At 36.8% G+C, this 20,204-nt stretch overlaps 1 protein-coding gene across 1 annotated transcript in view; it reads right to left on the minus strand.

Moving 5' to 3' along the window:
- LOC131078139 (beta-galactosidase 8) overlaps positions 1–20,204 on the minus strand; it is a 299,360-nt gene that overhangs the window by 147,480 nt on the left and 131,676 nt on the right. Inside the window, exon 11 of the mRNA XM_058015811.2 lies at positions 221–385. Within this exon, the coding sequence (XP_057871794.2) occupies positions 221–385 (165 nt within the window). The remainder of the gene's footprint in view (positions 1–220; positions 386–20,204) is intronic.

Here is a 20,204-nt window from a genome sequence, read left to right on the forward strand (position 1 = left end):
ATTTAAGGACAAAGGAAATTTTGTACAATCCAATGCCATTAATGTAATTTTCTTTTAATTAATACTGTATTTCTTTCTTTTACATATTGATGATTGTTTTTAAAATGATAATTAGCAAGCAATGTATGTATACCAAATATTATTGTGTGGAAGAGAAGTTTAAAATACTTTGAATAAATTAAAGGATAACACTTAAATATGGCTTGATTTGAATACTAACCTTTGCTGTGTTGAAGATCACATTATTGCAATCAGGAAGGATGCTCACGGACCATGCAGGCAAGCTGTATGTATTGCCGTTAAATGTCACATTGAAATCAGAAGTATCATTGATATTAGCAAGAAACGCTGCACATGTTCCTGATTCCATATAGTACATGTGTGCCTACAACCAAATTAACGCATCACTTGCCCTATCAGCGTACACCAAAAATAAGATACAAGACTTATGCTTTCTTCAATAAAATAATCAAAATATATCTAAACTAATTTCAATCAAAATATATCTAAAGTAATTTCAATCAAAATAAAAAATATAGGAAAGAAAATGAAAGTTATGTCAATCTATCATACAATGGTTAATAAAGTTGTTCTTCTCAATATATGAATTACATAACTGTGTTAAGTTATTCGTTTTGTATTGTTAAATTACTCAGAAATATCTGAATAACCCCCTTCTTTAAAGAATTTGGGAAAAGATTGCAATATAGGCAAAATATCCAACTCATCTTCATGAGACAAACTAGTGAGCTTTTGAGAATAGAATTCCATTGATGGGACTTTCCATAAGTTTTCCTCCTTTATTCTCCATTCCCTTTCTTAGCTTTCTAACTCCATGAACATATGTAATCATTGAGAACTTGGTTGTGCTTTTGCAAATAATGTCATTTTATCACAAATGGGTTCATATTAAATATATCTTATCAGAGTTATGATCAGACTCGTTGGAGATTGTAATGTCCCCATTTTGGAGGCAGAATAATTAATTAAGTTGTCCCAATTATTGATATTTCTTAAGGATAGCTTAATTAATTATTTTAATTAATAGTATTAAGTTAATTATTTATAAAGTTATCAAATAAATTAAAAATTAAAAGATGACATTATATTTAATTAATTTAATAAAGTGACTTAAATTTAATATTATTTCATCAGCTGTAGGTATCTCAATTTCAGCTTGTTATGCTTCTCTTGGTAGGAAGATAGGTTACAGAGGTCTTGGGGCTGAACCTCCAATGTTGCTCCCATTGTTACTCCCATTTCCATTTCCTACAGGAGCACTAGAAGTACTGGCTTCCGGTCCATTGTTGGGTTGATTAGGGGTCCCAACAACATTCTAGTTAAGCTTGGCCAGCAATTGAGACATCATATCCATCATGACATTGAATTGCCTCTCAGCCTTTTTGTTAGGTGCCTCATTCTGTTCTTGTTGTCCTCATTTTTGTTTTCTAAAATGATGGACCATTACATAAAAAATTTGTCAAAAAATGAAAATTTCACTCTATGGCATGCTTCTTGACGCATAATTTCGCCTAATCCCTAGACTGGACTAATTTTTAGTCCATCCTTAAACCACATTTCAAATTTCATTGCATTCTGGATCAGTTTGCTAAGTTTTTCCTTCAATTTCGGGTTTTTTCTCCCTAACTGCAGGTGGGAAATTTTCCTTAAGTTGCAAGTTTTATGTTTTTCCCTTGTTTTAGTGTTATAGGGAAATTTTTAGTTAATTACAAGTGCACTTTATGAAAAATAGAACTTGTAACTTACTTTTTATTTCCACCTTGTTGTTTTTTGACTTTTAAGTCATTGTAGAAACTTTTTAAACATATTACAAGTGAACTTTAAATTATAAATTTTAAATAAAACTTGTAATTCTTTTTAAAAGTTCCAATTAAGTGATTTTAAGTTATGGTAGGGTTTTTTCTCCTCCATTACAAGTTTTATAAAGTCACTTTAAGTTGTTATAGGGATTTTATTTCCCTATTACATGTTTTATTTTTAAGTTGTTTTTGTGACTTGTAAAGGGAATTTTATTTTCCCTTTACTAGTCTTTTGTTGAGTTGTTTAAAACTTGTAATGGGAGTTTTATTTCCCTATTACAAGTATTTTAAACTTGTTTTCTCTCACAAACCCAATTTTGCCTTATGCATGAAAAAGTGACATTTTTAAACTTGCAAATGGGTTTTAGAAACCTGATTTCATGTGTTCTTTGCAATTTTAAACTTGTCATTCTTCCTCAAAAACCCGACCAGCAATATTGGAGGATTTTGTTGAAGATTTTCAACGTTTTTTGTGGAGAAATTCAAGGAGGAGGAAGGCGTTTTGATTTTATGCCTGTTTTCATGCATTTTGAAACTACCTTCATTCCATTTGGAAGACATTATCGTTGTTTTTATGGCATGTTAACAGCAAAAACGTGTTTGAAAATACCATGATTTGCCTTTGAAATATGACACGAATCCTCTTCCTCCTTAGTCATTTTTTGCTTGTTATACCTAGGCGTGGGGTGTTGAGACATGGACCAGCTAGGATTCGAACCTAGGACCTTCCTCCTTAGTCATTCTGTACTGATGGATTCAAAGTAGGTTCATTTGTAGGAATCTCTGTTGCCGGTTCAGAGTCTATATACCTTGAAGTTTCTCCGAATTGTTCATCAATCTTTACATTTGACCTTTCAACAATTTTCTGCAATCTTTTGTTAAAACATCTATATGCCTTACTCTTGGATGAATAACCAAGAAATATCCCTTCATCACTTCTAGGATCAAATTTTCCAATATACTCATCTCTTCTGATATAACATTTGCTTCCAAATATTCTGAAATATTTAAAAGTAGGAGTAATACCAAACCATAATTCATGAGGGGTCTTACCGGTTTCACCTTTGATGTGAACTTTGTTGAATGTATAGACCGTTGTGCTTACCGCCTCTCTCCAATATACATGTGGTAGATTTGCTTCAGATAACATACTTCTAGCTGCATCCAAGATAGTTCCATTTTTCCTTTCTACAACTCCGTTCTGCTGTGGTGTCTGAGATGCTTATAGCTATCTTCTAATTCCATTTACTTCACAGAATGTATTAAATTCCTAAGATGTAAATTCACCTCCTTTATCTGATCTCAAACATTTAATTTTCTTACCGGTTTCATTTTCTACCATTGCTTTGAATAGTTTGAACTTTCCAAGTGCTTCTGATTTTTCTTTGAGAAAAGCAACCCAACACATTCTAGAATAGTCATCAATGATTAGCATGAAATATCTATCACCTTGTAAGCTTTTAGTTCTAGCTAGACCACATAAATCAGTGTGAATTAAGTCAAGAGCATTATTAGATTTTCCTAAGATACTTTTAAAAGATGCTCTAACCTGTTTTCCAAATTGACATTCCTTACATACTGTATTGTGAGGTTTGACAATTTTAGGTAAATCTCTAACTGCCTTAGTAGTACTGATTTTCACCATACAATCAAAATTTACATGACAAAGTCTCTTATGCCATAGCCAACTCTCATCAATGTGTGCAATCAAGCATGTCTTTTCACTGTTATTCAAATGAAAGATATTACCTCTAGTCTGATTACCGGTTGCAATTTCCAAACCAGTTTTGTTCATGATTTTGCATTTTCCATTTTTGAATTGTAACTGAAAACCTTTTTCAACTAATTGACCAACACTTAGTAGATTATGCTTTAAACCTTCAACATAGTATACATTGTCAGTATTATGCTTTCCATCAAGAGATATTGTACCCTTACCTTTGATTGAACAAGCTTTATCATCTCCGAATCTTACTAGGCCTCCATTATGTTCCTGAAAGGTTAAGAATTTACTCTTATCACCAGTCATGTGATGTGAACATCCTGAATCAATAATCCATCCGTCCTTAACTTCAACTTTAGCTGCCAGAGCCTATTCTACCGGTTGTACGATAGGTGCCGGTTTATCTTCTGCAATAGCAACAAATACCCATCCATTGTCTGCAGGATCCTCATCAGAATCATCAGTGACTCCTCCATCAGCAATATAACAAGATTTATCATTATTCTTCTTGAATCTGTATCTCTGATATTTAGGATTAGGCTTTTATGTTCTTCTAGCTTCTTCTCTTAGTCTAGCATGTCTATCAGGGCATCTTGAAGCCATATGACCAATCTTATTACAATTGAAACATTTAAAGGGTGCTTTACCTTCATACTTACTTCCAACTGGACCTTTAGGCATTTTTCTTGCAAATAGTGCTTCAAGTTCTTCAAGTTCTTCATTTTCTTTCTTGCTTTCTTCAAGTTCTCTTGCATAGAAGGCTTTCCAATCAGATTTGTCAAAGGATGGTGCAGATGATGTTGATGCCTTAAAAGCTAAATCTATCTTTATAGTAGCAACATGACCAAATTCTTCAATTTCAAAAGCTGAAAGTTTACCAATCAATGTATCCCTAGTTACTGATGCATTAGACATTGTTCTCATTTCATTTATAGCAGTAACCTTCATTTTATATGCCGGTGGCAATCCTCTTAAAACTTTTGAAACAATTTCACTTTCACTTAGGGTTCCTCCGCAACATTTAATACCCAAAACAATTTCATTTACTCTTTCCATAAAAGCAAAAATCCTTTCATCTTCTTCCATTTTCAGATTATCATACCTGACTTGGAAGCTTTCAAGTTTTGCAATTTTGACTATGGAATCTCCTTCATTCAGTGTTTCCAAATGATCTCAAATAGCTTTAGCAGTAGACCTATCTAACAATCCCATGATTTGTTGATCTAATAATGTGCTCAAAAGTGCTTCTCTTGCCTTGCAATCATTTTCTTCATCTTTAGTCAAGTTAGCTGGAGCAGGTTGACCTTGAACAGAAGCAGTATAACCTTTCTTTGTAACATCCTAGATGTCCTTTCCAATGCAATTAAGATGTGTCTCCATCCTGATCTTCCATATGCCATAATTGGTTCCATCAAGTTTCGGACTGTCCTTCCTGAAATATTTAGTAGACATTGGATCTCCTCAAACTATTAAACTTCTGCAAAAGACGACTAAGCTCTCATACCAATTGTTAGGTCCTGGAGACAACTGAGAGAGGGGGGGGGGTGAATCAGTTGTCAAACAAATTCAAACCAAAAACCACTTAACCAACTTAATGCTTAATACCGGTGAACTAGTCTAATATGCCGGAAGACAGTTTTAATAGTTAATTGCAATGCCCGTAGGAATTAATGCATGAAACAAAAGAACAATAACATTCACAACACATAACACCAATGTTTGTACGTGGAAACCCTGTAAGGGGAAAAACCATGGTGGGAAACCTTACCCACAATCAGATGATACTACTGCAGATAGTAAGTGTATACAAATGGGGTCTGCACATGTAGAAAGGCCAAGCGCCTAGAGCTCACTGCTCAATCACAAATGGGAGTCACACTGACTACAATTGGATGGTTAAATCCAATAAGAATGCACTGCTCAAAATAGCATCTTACTATGCTAGATTCAGTACCGGTGTAGTTCTGATTGTTTTTACAAAGACCCTTCTTCAACCTTCAAATGATATCTACATTACAACTCTACTTATTCTCGCATATACCTTCACACAATCCTTTTTCGCATTCCCTATATCGATCTTACTCGATCTTACAAATAAGATCTTACATTTATACCATACCCTAAGACCAATTTTAGTAGGTCGGTTCTACAAGATTTTACAATTAAAACAATTTACAAACAATACAATATCCGATGCAATAACCGATTTAACATGTCGGCTCAATGCATTTACAACAATAATAAATCATCTTCATAATGTGTCATGCTGATCTGGAATAGATTAACCTGTCGGTGCTTATACTGGACCTATTTGTCGGTAACAGCAAATATGCAAATACGAATATGCCAATTAACAAACCTCCAAGATAAAGTGTCCAAACGATGTCTTCAACATAACCAGGTGTTTTCCATATCATTCCAAGTGTCGGTGATCATTATATTCTGCCGGTGTGCCATATACTGATGACTGTTCATTATTATTTGTTTGCCGGTGAACAATGACTGTATACCAGAGTTGATAAGTGATAGGTGTTGACATCAATGACAAAACCATACCAAAATACCAACACAAATTAAATATAATATAAAGGCATTTGAAAAGGAATTTCATTCATTCTATGAGCATTTGATAACTTGACATTTATGATTTCTAGGCATTTGGAGAAGGCAACCCCAAGGGTTTCTGCATTGCTGCAAATCAGGGCATTGGAGAATGTAGTAACTTCATTGTGACAGCTACCTGAGGTGGTGAAATATCTTTTGATGGTTTCTTTTGAGTTGACTCTAACCACCAGTCAAATTTGAGCTTCATTGGTGAAAGATCTAGAGGTTGTGAAGGGTTTAAAGAACATCTATTTGCAGATCAAAAATAATTGAAGTTTAATCTTATTTGGTAAATCTCTATTGTTGGTTGTGCCCTCTTCATTGGCATGTGGGAGTTATTGTTGTGCAAATTGGAAAGATTGTACAAGGGTTTGAAGAATAGCTGATCAAAGACTCCATTTTCAGTAGCGTGAGGATTATTCTCTCTACTGTATGACTGCTGCAACTTTACACTTTATTCTAGCATCCATTTTCAGAGGGTTTCAAAGTTTCAAGGCATGTTTACCTATGTTCGTGAATTGTAACTCCCGAATTTTCTCGGTATTGTTGTTTAAGATAATAGGGGTTATTTTACGAACTGGGTTGTCAATATATTGTGAAAATTCAAAGTATTTAAGCTGGTATAAAAATCTGGAATTTTCAGTTGTGTATTTGCAATGCAATTTTAGTTTTGAGTTAAAAAATTATTATTGCAACATCTCCTATTTTTTCTACATTGAATTGTTGTATCAAACTGTAATGTCCCCTTCTCAGTGATGTGCATTCAGTGGTTCGTTGGCCTATTCCGGAGACCAGTAGGCTGTTTACCCCGTGGGGTGTGGTATTAATATTGCATATCAACAGTCAGATAATAACCATAGGATAGAATAGTAACCAGGAACTAAAAGCAATGCTTCCATTAATGCCAAAATGTCTAGTACAATAATCATTCTCGCCTAAGTATCTCCAACAACAAGTACAAGAGTATATATAAAGACACGGTCGAGGGTTGCGGTTACCACTCGTGGGGAACCGTCGTGCAACAGACAACTACCCTCGACGATGCTAACATACTTAACCAACGTAGCTTAACAAGTAGTACAAAGCCCATTTTACGACCAACATCATCCCCCCTAAGAAAAGTCATCTCCGAATGACAAGGACAAAAATCCAGGACTAACACAACAAAATGGGGATGAAGTACACTGTATACAATAAGAAAATCACTGAGAAGAAGGGGCTGAGGAGGCATCCCTGAAGGAGGTAGTTGCACCACCGATGAAGAAAATGCAAGAACTGCTGACGCCAGTCGAGCCCGAAACTCATACAACTATTGCATCCTCGCCTGAAAACCCTTTTCTACTATCATCCGATGCTCAAGTGCGGATATCACCATTATTGCTTCCGCAAGGAGTTCTTTTTTCCTTGACATCACAGTCCTCCTGTGCCTAAACCAAACTTGTCTGCAAAACACACTTTTCAGTCTCAGCCTCCACCAACTGCTACTCAAATGATACTCTCCCTAGCCAATTTGTTGTCATGACCCCTCCTTGATCGTTATATATATATATCCTAAATAAAACACTTATTATTATAAATATAATTACCAATAAATAATTATTTAAAATTTATTTATTTATTAAATATTATTATTAATATTTATTGCTAATTTAATATTCTTGAAATATTCAAATAAAGATAAATTAAATCTACTTATTCCTTTCAAATTTATGCTAAGCTATGCCTAGACCAAGGTAAAAGATGCCCTTGAGATTGCCCTTGAGTTGATGGATGTCTCCAAAATGATGATTTTAGGCTAGAGGAAGAAAATCGCTCCTGACCCTTCCAAAGGGTCCAGGGCGAAAACCCTTCAATCACCTATTTTGTCTTGCAAAATCAAATCAAACTTGGATTGGATGAAAGAAGAGAACTATTTCCTAGCCTTGTGAGGTGGATTGAAGTTGAAATGATGAAAAATGAGCTACAAGCAAAGAAATTCACTCCTAACCCTTCCAAAGGGTCCATAGCGAAAAACCCTAAAAACACTTTTTCCTTCAAGATTTGAGTAAAACCAGGCCTAGACTACCGTGAAAGAAGCTATTTAAAATGCCTTGGAGAGATTTGGACCTTCAAAAAATGTGAATTTTGAGCTCAAGAGAGAATTTCGCTCCTGACCCTTCCAAAGGGTCCAGAGCGAAATTCTGGATAGGTCCTGTCCCTAGCTAGGTTGTTGAGCAAAATTGACCTTTTTCGCCTTGTGAGGATCAAACCAATGCTAGCAAGTTGAGAAATGGATTCCCAGGCCTTGGTGGAGAAAAGACTAGTGTATGCTTGCCTTGGAAGGTGTTTTGGACTAGAGACATGGTGGAATTTGTCCAAAAATGCAAAATTTGCTCCTGACCCTTCTAGAGGGTCCAGGGCGAAATCCTTTGAAACTACTATTTCTTACCTTGTTGGGGCCAGTCGAGGAGCTAATTGTGATATAATGTTGAAAAGAGGTCTAAATTGGGCAAAATAGCAAATTTCGCTCCTGACCCTTCCGAAGGGTCCAGAGCGAAATTCTAGATAGGGCCTATCCTTGGAAAGACTCTTGAACAAACTTAATTTTGATGTCTTCTTGTTGATGATTTAAGGTATAAAATGCTATGTTGAAATAAATTTAATATGTGTCCTTAATCATCTTTTGGTTTGTCTTGTAGTTAAAAGGGGACCAGGGCAAGACAAGGACGACCTTCTCCAATACAGCATCAACAAGGATGCCCTTCTCCAATCCAGCATCAACAAGGACGACCTTCTCCGGTCCAGCATCATTAGGGACGACCTCTTCCAATCCATCATTTGAAGGAAAGGTACACCATCCATCTTGCACATCGAAGACAAAGGAAGTTAAAGCAAGTGTTCGTTGAAGAAGCAGACAGTTTCAGAAGAGCTAATTAAAGCTAGCTTCTCAGCAACATCAAATTGAATATCTACCAAGTTACAAGTGTCAGACAAGGTGGCATCTTAGTCATCACTCCTCTAGTCGGATTGGTCCACCTCAGCGTGTCCAAATTCAATGTACCTGACTCATCAAAGATGGCACAAACTTCGATGTACCTACCCCGATTATCCATTGGTCGAATATTCCAAAGAAGACGTGTCCGAATAATGCAATTATTTCATTGGTCAGAATTGAGTTGGTTGTAACAAACCCTAATTAGGGTTTTCATTGTAAAATCTCGGCCATTGATCTAAAATTGATCTGAGCCATTGAATTGTATTGAGGGCACTATATAAGCCCCAGCTCCTCATTTGTAAAGGCTAATAGTTAGTCAGTAGTTAGAAGGTGAATGGTTAGAAATAGTGAATAGTCAGTGAATAAAATAGCAATTAGAGTAGATTAGAAAGAGAAGGCAAAGATTGTTGCCAAGATGTTGTTGTAAAAGACTTGTAAACTTCATTGAAGAAATGGTGAATTCTATGGGTCGATTCAACAATTTGCATGGTCTCTATACTTCTCGAATTTGATTTCATGTTATTAGATGAGTGGAAGAAATGTGTATGATCGATGGTGAAATTTGTATATCCATACTACTAGCAGTTTGTTGATTGCAGACTTGCCTTGTGTAGTCGACTGGAATCATTCAGCTTAAGCTTAACTTCAATTGTCGCTTCTTCATTGATATGCATCAACTTGATGGTGTCCATGCCTGTAGCGGTGATCTGAACATCATAAAGCTTTCCTCTGAAGATTGCACTAACCTTGTGGAGATGGTCCTGGGATGTCAAAACAAGACTTAGTTAGAATTTCATCAAAGGTTATTCATCGCTCCTAAATTCTTAGTGTCAGGATTAGATCCTTTCCTTGCCCTCATCCTTTTCCTTTTTTGTTAAAATCTAGAAATCCTGTGTTCCAGCAATATTCAAAGCGAATTAGATGTTCAGTCATCAAGTGTAAGTCCCCTTGTGATTCCAGCAAAATCACATCATACCACAGAGAGCTTATCCACGAGTAGAGAACCTACATACAAGAATCTTGGAGTTGCCTCAACTGATCCTTCGGCGAGATCTTCAGCAGTCGGGAAACTTTGCTCAAGAGAGGATAAGGTACCTTTAGGTATTTTATTCTGTGTTTGGTCGTGTACAAAATACACATCAACAGATCCCCACATAAAAACACAATTTTAAGGACAAAGAATGTCACAAAAGGCCTGTACTAACATTAAGGGCACAATACCAGAAGAAAATGGGAAGGTATGAACTGATTATTGCTGCAAAAAGGTGTTACAATGCTGTCAAACTCTCTGAAACTGAGTTACAAAAACATTCCTTCTTGCAAAGAGAACTCAGAAATTACAGTCTGCTAAAAAGATGAATGAAGAAGAACCCTTACAAAAGTGAAGTCTTGCAGTATATATGCTTTTACAAAAGGTAGTCAAAAGGACTCCACCTTCTCCTTGGGTCGAGCAGTCTCCAAAAACCTAGTTTTTAGGGGTCTAAACATGTCTAGTAGGGGATGGGTTTGAGCCAAAAGTCAAGCCTCATCAATGCTTACCATAAAAGCTCTTAAATTTACCATAAATGGTCTTAAAATATCTCCTGACAGGCCTGCAAGCCTTCATTAATTGCAAAAATATCCCCTTGACTTCTTAAAAATAAAAATACATCTCATAAAGTGACTTTTTTAAATTTATTATTTAATTAAATATTTTGTTTTATTTTAGTTTTATATTTTAAAGGCAAAATGCTAATAAATGAAATAATGATAAAAATATTAACAAAGTGACCATTTTCACTTTAATAACATTTTATTATTATTTTATTTGTTATTATTTTGATTTTAATTATATAAACATAAAGTAAAATAAATTATTTAATTAATATAATAAAATTTTAGAAAATCACTTTAATTAAAATGCATTGAATTTTAATTATGCTTATATATAGAAGTCTTTATAAAAGACATACTTATTAAGTGATTTATAATATCACTTAATAAGATATTTAGATTGAAATAAAATATTAAGTGATATTATAAATCACTTAATAAGTATGACAATGCAAATATTACATTTAATCGACCCCTTGGCAAAACACGAAAGGAAAATAGGGTAAGACAAAGGGTCTTAACCTAGCGATACATATTAGGGAGAAAGAAAAACCCTAAGAGCTCATTTCACTTTTGACTTTGACATTTGATAAAAATTTATTCCTTTGCTATCGCTGGAAACCTCTGTTGTGCGTTGCGAACTAGGGTCTGGAGGAGCCGCCACGATTTGCAGGGCTTTCTTGAGATAATGAAGGGCGTTTTGAATGTGATGTTGCATATTCGGCAAGGCTGGGCATGATTTTGTTGATGCCGACAGTCAAAACTGCGAATTTCTTCACACCCCCTTGACATTCGATACTTTATTTCTGCTGCGGCATGACCTTGCGAGCTGGGCGCTATTTTCCTTCTAGCTTGGCGCTATTTTCCTTCTCTCTGCCTTGCTTCTGGGTGCCGTTCTGAGGAAAATTCGCAGGGGCTTCTTGCTGGCCGTGATTTTTCCTTTGGTTGATCTGCTGGGCGCTGCCATGATGATTTCTTGCTACATTCTAAGGGTTTCCGAAATTCTGGAAATGATTTTCTGATTTCCAGGTGCATACTTCCTACCGAAAATAATGGCTTTATCATATTTTTCTTTAAAAAATACTGAATGAAAAAATGTGAAAACAATACTGCTATGTGCTGGCCATTAATGGCTGCTTCAGGCAATTTTCACTCTGATTTTAGCAATTCGATCTTTTTTTTTTAACACTTCTAAGGACTAAAAATGGTGGAAAAAGCATTATAAACCCTCCCATTTGCTTTTCGAAATTTGGGCTATGTCTGAAACTGTTTACAAAAATCTTCTTTTTCTGAAAACTCCAGTAACACTAGTAGAAGCAAATGATGCTTCTAATTTTTTGAATCTCCACCTTCTGCAGTCTTTTGATCTTTCTCTGAGTTTGGTCACAATTTGTTTTTAACATGAATTTGTCCTCTTTATATCCTTGCCTATTGTTGTGACGTTTTCACACATCGCCCCATTGCAAATGGGGACCCATGTTCTTTGCTTTTTTAGGGTTTGTTTTCTAGGTTTTTAGGGTTTTGTTAGCTGGCCTTTGCATTTTGAGTGCTGTCAGGGAGATCAATAGGGTAGCAAGTCCGGCTTGAGTGAGGTCCTGATCCTGAAATTTGGCTAAGTCTGGAATGTCCTGATCCTGAAATTTGACTAAGTCTGGAAACTGAAAAAACCTCCAAAAACTAGATTTTGCAATATAACTCCTGGAGGTCTGAAACCACTCTCAAACATCCTGAAAGTATATATGGAATATTACTTAAAGTATAAGAAAGAAGAAACATAGAAGGAAATGTCACTTATACTTTAATGTTATATTCCATAAAAATTATCCTGATAGAGAGTGCCAAAAGTCAAATTTCGCTCGTGTCCTTCTCCAAGGGTCCAAAGCGAAAAGCGCTCCTGTCCCTCTCCAAGGGACCAAGGCGAATCGCTCGTGTCCCTCACCAAGGGACTAGAGCGAAAATGCTTAGTTGAGCCATTCCTGACCTTGTTTGGACGAATCGAGACATCAAAGGCATGGTGAAGGACGAAATGAGCATGATAGAGCATCCAGACTTGATCAAAAACAACGAAATGATGAAGTTTTTGCCTAGAGGGTCAAATTCGCTCCTGTCCCTCACTGAAGGACCAGAGCGAAATTCTTCATAAGGTACGATCTGGGCAAAGATCAAGCAATTTTTATGTTTGAAGGCAAGAAAGGAGATGAATTGAACCCATTGAAGACAAATTGAAGATTATCAAACGTCAACAATGGACTTAAAAGCCTAAGTTCGCTCCTGTCCCTCAGGCAGGGACCAGAGCGATTTTTGTTTTAAGTGATTTTCTTGCCAAGTTACAATCAATCCCAGGGCATGGATGAATGAAAGGAGGTACAACGGATCCGTTGAAGATAATTTGCGAAGATGATAAAGTGAGATGAAGCCCACAAGAGCAAAATCGCTCCTGTCCCTCTCCAAGGGACCAGGGCGATATGATGATTATATTGCCTCTTCTTCAAATTCAAATCACTCCAAGGCGAAGAACAAGGTGCCAAGGACGTTTCGAAGCATCTCCATCAAGCACGAAGCATCAAAGGTCATCAATATTGAGAAATTTGCACTCAAATCCCCAGTTTGCTCCTGTCCCTCAGGAAGGGACCAGAGCGAAATTTGCATAAAGGCATAAAATTTGAAAGTTTATCAAGCATCAAGTGATCACGAAGGATCAAGGAACTTTATTTTGCACGATGATAGCGATGACAAGTTGAACGAGGCAATGACAAGCTCAAAATCATGAAGTTCGCTCCTGTCCCTCAGGAAGGGACCAGAGCGATGTTGAATATATTGGCTAATTCGTGCAAAAATCACGTTGAGTCAATGTTTTGCAAGGTCATACAAGGTATAAGGTGTCATTTGAAGATGATTTACAAAGGTTCCAAACGTCAAAATGCTATCAATTAAGCTAAGGAACTCATATCGCTCCTGTCCTTTGGACAAGGACCAAAGCGATTTTCATTAAAGCACTCATGCTCCTTCAAAATCAAGACAAAGCAAAAAGTTGCACAAGGTTTGAAATGTCTTTTGGAAGGCAATGAACGAAGAACGAAGATCAAAAGTTTGCAAATTTGAGCTAGGACACTAGGATCGCTCCTGTCCCTCAGGAAGGGACCAGGGCGATATTTGCCAAAGCACTCATTTTCCTTCGAAGATCATGACAAAACAAACTTGCAAAAGGTTCAAAACGTTGTTTAAAGGATAATGGACGAGGAATTGATATCAAGAACGAAGAATCTCACGTAAAAGAATGGAGATCGCTCCTGTCCCTCTCCAAGGGACCAGGGCGATAATGGTCATGAAATGCACTTGTTCGCACAAGAAAGACATTCAAGCTTGAAGGACCCAACAAGCATCGCAAAATCAACATGGAGATGAGAACTTTGAACGTCAAAATTGCAAGAATCAGGACAAAATTGATGGATCGCTCCTGTCCCTCTCCAAGGGACCAGGGCGATGAGGTACGTATCTTTCACCTTCAAAATTTGGCGTTCAAACAAACATTTTTCAATTTATTTTAAATGCTAAAAATCGATAATTTTTGAAAATTCAATTAAGTAGCATTTAAAATTTGCGCTTGATATTCATTAATTAATTGTTTTGCCTTGTAAAAAAATCGAAATTGTTAAATTAAAAAAACGTTGGCAAATAATTAATTATTTTAATAAAAATTGAGTGAGCGCTTGATATTTATTTGTTTATTTTACACAAAGTCGGCCTTGTTTTTTATTAAAAATGGCTTTTAATTATCTTTGTTTTTACCAAAGTCGGCCTAAGGTAATGCATGAGGAAAGTGCTTATAAAAGGAGGTGTTTATTTCATTTTTAAATCATTATTCAAGCATCCTCTTTCATATGCGATTTGGAGTATATAAAGTAAGTGCGAAAGTATCATTCAAGAGGAGGAGCGAATTTCGAAGGGAAGGTGCAAGCATTATCAAAGGAGTTTGAGTTTCAAGTTAGGCGAACTTGCCAAGGACATTACAAACTACGTCAAGGACATCCCAAAAGGTGGCGAAGGTGCTAACTTGAGGAAGGATCACATTGAAGGCCATCTAATTTCAATTTTGCCTAGGCGATTTTATTTGTTTTGCATTCTAGAGTTAGCTCTCTATTGAGGTATGGCGATTTGGTTTTATTGTTTTAATTTCAAATGTAGATCGTCATTGCCTTAATTTTGAATTTTGAAATTTTGTTTTCCCTTAGCTCAATCGTTTTTAGGAAATGATTAATAAAGGACTTATCATTGAGTTTCCTAAAATTTGCTCTCTAATTTATGTTATGTATTGCAAAATCATGGTACTAATTTTGAAATGTTGTGTAGGCATCAAATGGAGATCTCTTCAAGGGAAATCAAGCCGGATCAAGGACGGTCTTCGCCAGGACGATCAAGTAAGGACAAAGGCGACCTCTTTCAATCCAGCGTTCCAAGGTGAGGTACATCATCATCCTGCACATCAAGGACGCAAGGAGTTAGAACAAGGGCTCGTTGAAGAAGTAAATAATTCCAGATGAATTAATTAAAGATAGCCTCTCAACGACATCAAATTGAATATCTATCAAGCTACAAGTGTCAAATGAGGTGGCATCCTAGTCATCATTTCTCCAATCAGTGAGGTCCATCTCAGCATGTCCAGATTCAATGTACTTAACTTATGGAAGGTGGCACAAACTCCAATGTACCTACCCCGGCTATCCATTGGTCGATTTTTCTAGAAGGGACATGTGTCCAAGCAATACAATTTTATCATTGGTCAAGCATTAAATGTTATGTAATGGTTGTAACAAACCCTAATTAGGGTTTTCATTATTGAATCTTGGCCATTGATCTTGAATTGATCTAAGCCATCAAATTGTATTGTGGGCACTATATAAGCCCAGGCATTTCATTTGTAAAGGCTAATGAGCAATAAGTTAGAGATAGCATGTAAATAGTTGGAAGAGTTAGAATATAGTTGATAGAATAGTAATTAGAGTAGAATAGGAGGACAAGGCAAGAAATTGTTGCCATTGATTGTAAACAAACTCCATTTTCATTGAAGTAATGGTGAAGTGTGTCGTTTCTTGCAATTTGCATGGTTTCTTGTTGAGTCTTCAGTCCTAGATGGTAAATGATTAGATGAATGGAGGAAATGCGATTGATTAATGGTGGAATTCGTACATCCATACTACTAGCAGTTTGTTGATTGCAAACTTGCCTTGTGTAGTCAACTGGAATCATTCAGCCTAAGCTCAATTTCAATTTGTCGCTTCTTCATTGATATGCATCAACTTGGATGGTATCTATGCCTGCGGTGATGATTTGAACATCATAAAGCTTCCCTAGAAGATCGCACTAGCCTTGTGTAGATGTTCCATTGATGTCAAAACAAGATCTAGTTAGAGTTTAATGAAAAATCAAATCATTACTCCTACATTCTTAGTATTAGGATTAGATCCTCTCTTCGCCCCATCCTTTTTTCATTTTTTCAAATCTAAGTTAGTGAGAGCTTGTGTTCTAGCAAAGCAGATCGGAAGTTCAAACATCAGATGTAAGTCCCCTTGTGATTCCAGCAAATCACATCATACCACGGCGAGCTTATCCACATGTAGAGACCCTACTAAAAGGAACCTTGGAGTCATCCTAACTGATCCTTTATGCGAATTTTCAGCAGTTAGAGACTTTTTCTCAAGAGAGGATAAGATACCCTTAGGTATTTTATTCTGTGTTAGGCTGTGTACAAAATACACGTCAACACCTATCAACTTCAACTTTGATAGCTATTGCCAGAATTGGTAGGAGGTGAGACTGTGTATTAACTTTAAATTCATCATTTAAACCCCTGTCTAAGTGAATAGCAAGAGTGGGTACTCGGAGAAATAGACTCGTGGATTGTAAAAAAGCTCATGCCTTTATGAAATAGCATCATCAATATTTTACTTTAGAATCACCCTTCCAGCAACTATCAAATCTCGGTCAAACCAAGTGTGCCACAATCCACTTCCATATGTTTGAACAGCAACTTCCAGAAATCTCCCTTTACTAATATTTCAAAATGACTGTCTGTATATATTGCTGCACTTGTTTATTTCATAGCATGGGCTGCTATCTCTGTCTTTTTATGTATCGAGCCCAAGTTTGTGACGCATAACGATAATGTATTGGAAAATGGCTCAGAAATTCGTACTTTAGCTGCCCCTCTCATTGCCAAATAATCTTAATGACTGTTTTTGAAAAAATACAACTGCATTTACCCTGCTGAGGGCTTTCCCTAAAACTGTACATTGAGTTTAAAATGACATGAGGCTCCTCACTAATACTATGACAACTGAAAACCCATTAACTGTGAAACTATGTGACAATAATCCCCTCGATGGACTGTTGTAACTCACTATTTGTTAACAAATACTCCTCCATTTCTCATATGACTGTGATAAAAATGGGTCTTTGCTGCTGTATACCCTTGCATTAACGTATTCTCCATTAAGCATGAATGGTGACTGTGGTGACTTTAAACTTATATGAGTGCTACAAATCTGCAAATATTCCTCTGCATGCTTCCTAATACGTCAGATTTGCCCACAGTATGTACAAGCTGGTGAATAGTCCTTGACCTCTCCTATATGCAATTATGGTTTCATGCTGCAACAAAGGTGTTAATGTCATAATATTTTGGAGCTGCTTTCAGATGTTTACTGTTATGATCTGTTCTATGATAGTCTTTTCGAAAGTTGAGCATTGCCTTTAACACCTGCAACTATGAGACCCTATAACTGATAATGACTTGGAATCTCACAGTCCTTTGGAACTATCTGTACCACCTTTCTATGGCAACATTAGTGCTTCTTTTATTGCAGACCCATGAATCTCTGTCTTAACTGACTAGCATGTCACCATGGCTGCTATTTCATTAACATACTCCCCTTTTAGGTAAGATAGACTGCACATGTCCTTTCGCTGTCTCAAGGGTTGCATAACCACTATAGTCTTTTGAATCTGCAATATTGAATGTCCTCTAAGGCCTTGTATTTTTGTTGCTCTTCATCTATCATCAGCTCTGATATAACTTGATTGTATGAGACATTGTTGTTGCTTTCATATGAGCTGGGCTCAACCCTTGTGGGAGCCTCATTTACCCCTACTCATTTGTGAAGCTTATGACCAGCAAGATGTTCTTTTCCTAATCCTGCACATGAAGCAAACATTTTAGCAATAATATGCATATGTATGATGATCTCTCTTGATTCTGATATTTGCTTTTCTGAGACCCCTCTGTGATGCTAATTATATGCATCTGATGCATGTGGGGACTATATATATATATGCATGCATTAGTACACATGTTAGGAATGTAGCCAGCCATTGCTTAGAATGAAATGTTCTAACGCATTGCATATTTTAACTCTCTTACAGATAACAAAAAGAAAGCAGCTACAGACCAGGACGAAGCAACAAGACAAAGGCAACATCGAGTCTACTCTAGCCGTTCCAGTCATTCAGGTAATGACTGGTTCCATTCTCAACATGCTCTCTTTATTTTTTGTACTTATGTATATATGTCTGTGTATTTCCTTCCTGCACCGAATGTATGTAGCTAGTCTCACGGCTCTTTGTGTGGGACACATGTTTGAATATCAATAAAAATACTTTCTCTTTTTGAAATGAGATGTCTCTCTCTCTTGCTGTTACAAACTAGAAGTATTAAAAATGTAATCTTTAGTTCATCTTTTCTAGTGCAGTCGGAATGTAATATAGCAGAAGCAATTTGTACTTGTTCCATTTTGTAAAAAACAAGCATAACTTAACCTATTTTTCAGCTAGAAGCGAAAAATAGGTAACATTTTTGGTGACATCTGCTATATGTTTGCCTGCTAAACATCTTGGCCAGCTGCCTTAAAATATTCATTGGGCACAGGGTCACTGAAAATTGCTGAAAACTGAAACAAACATGCTCACAACACTTACAAAAACTTCCTCCCAGGCCTGTCCTAACCTATTGAGTATAGGTGTGTAATTTATGGCAGTTAACTTGACACCTTACTGTCATGAATTTTACAAGTGTAGTTGATAGATTAGGGTAGGGCAGCAACAAAACATTCCTGAAAACACTCAGAAACTGCTGAGAGTGTTAATGTTTTGTGAGGCAAACATGTATTATGTGATAGTGACTCACTGATTCACTCTTTCATATGATGGGTGCCTTCTTCACAGAACCGTAGCACCCTACAGCAGCTTACCACCGCAAAAACTGAAACAACTAACAACTAACTGCGCACGAAGCGCTTAGGGAAAACAAAACAGCAACTAACCAATTGTGCAGCAGCACTTATTCAGCAACAAAAACCTATTCTACTATAGACAAGCTGTGATCATACCTCAAAAGCAATGCTTGAGGTGAATCCCGTTGACTAGAATTGGCTCCATATTGCTGTCCAGCTTGGAGAGATGGAAAGCGTTGTGTTGTTTACATTCAGAAATAATGTAAGGCATGCTCCAAAATGCATCGAACTTGAAATGCTTTCCAGACTTGCTTTTGAGGGTGTCCCATTTCAGCACCACATCTCCCTCATGGAAGTTTCTTGGAGACGCTCTTTTGTCAAAGGATCACTTCATCTGAGCCTGATGCTACTCTATATTGTTCATAGCATCTTTTCTAGTCTCTTCTAGCTCAAATAACTGAGCTAATCTCACTGTTAGGGGGCCTTCCTCCATTGTGTCCAACTGATTTGCCAAGTCAAGTGTTGGAAGCTCGAATGAGATAGGAAGCCTTGCTTCCCTACCATACACCAGCATAAAAGGCGATTGTCCCGTGGACCTTTTTGGGGTGATCCTATCGGCCCATAAGGCTTATTTTAGCTGTGTATGCAAAATCCGTTGGTTATCCTCCATAGTCTTCTTTATGATCCTAATCAAATTTTATTAGTTGATTCTGCTTGGCCATTGCCTTGTGGATAATAGTTGGAAGACGTATTTAGGTAGATCCCTTTCTTGACAGCCCAATCAGAGATTTTAAGACCAACAAAAGCGAGCCCATTGTCCGAAATTATGGACTCAAGAACTCCAAATCTGGCAATCAGATCCTCATAGAAACTTAGAATAGCAGTCTCATTTGCCTCTTTGAGTGCCACTGCTTCAGTCCACTTGGTGAAATAGTTAGTGGCTGTAAGTATCCACTTATGGCCAGCGCTGGATGAAGGGTTTATCACCCCAATAAAGTCCAAACCCCACCTCATGAAGGACTGTTCCACCTGAATTGGCTGCAAAGATAAAGCTGCCAATCCCCTTTTGCCAGCAAATAGGGCACATTCTTTACACTTTCTAACCCATATGTGTGTATCTCTAAATAATGTGGGCCAATAATAGCCACCCTTCATCACCTTAAGAACTGTTGCTCTTAGTGAAAAATGGCCTCCAACTGATCCCTCATGAAAATCATGCAGCACCTTACTTACTTGGTCAGGCCCAATGCATCTCAGCAATACAT

This window comes from Cryptomeria japonica, chromosome 7 (genome assembly GCF_030272615.1).
Source record: "Cryptomeria japonica chromosome 7, Sugi_1.0, whole genome shotgun sequence".
NCBI lineage: Eukaryota > Viridiplantae > Streptophyta > Pinopsida > Cupressales > Cupressaceae > Cryptomeria > Cryptomeria japonica.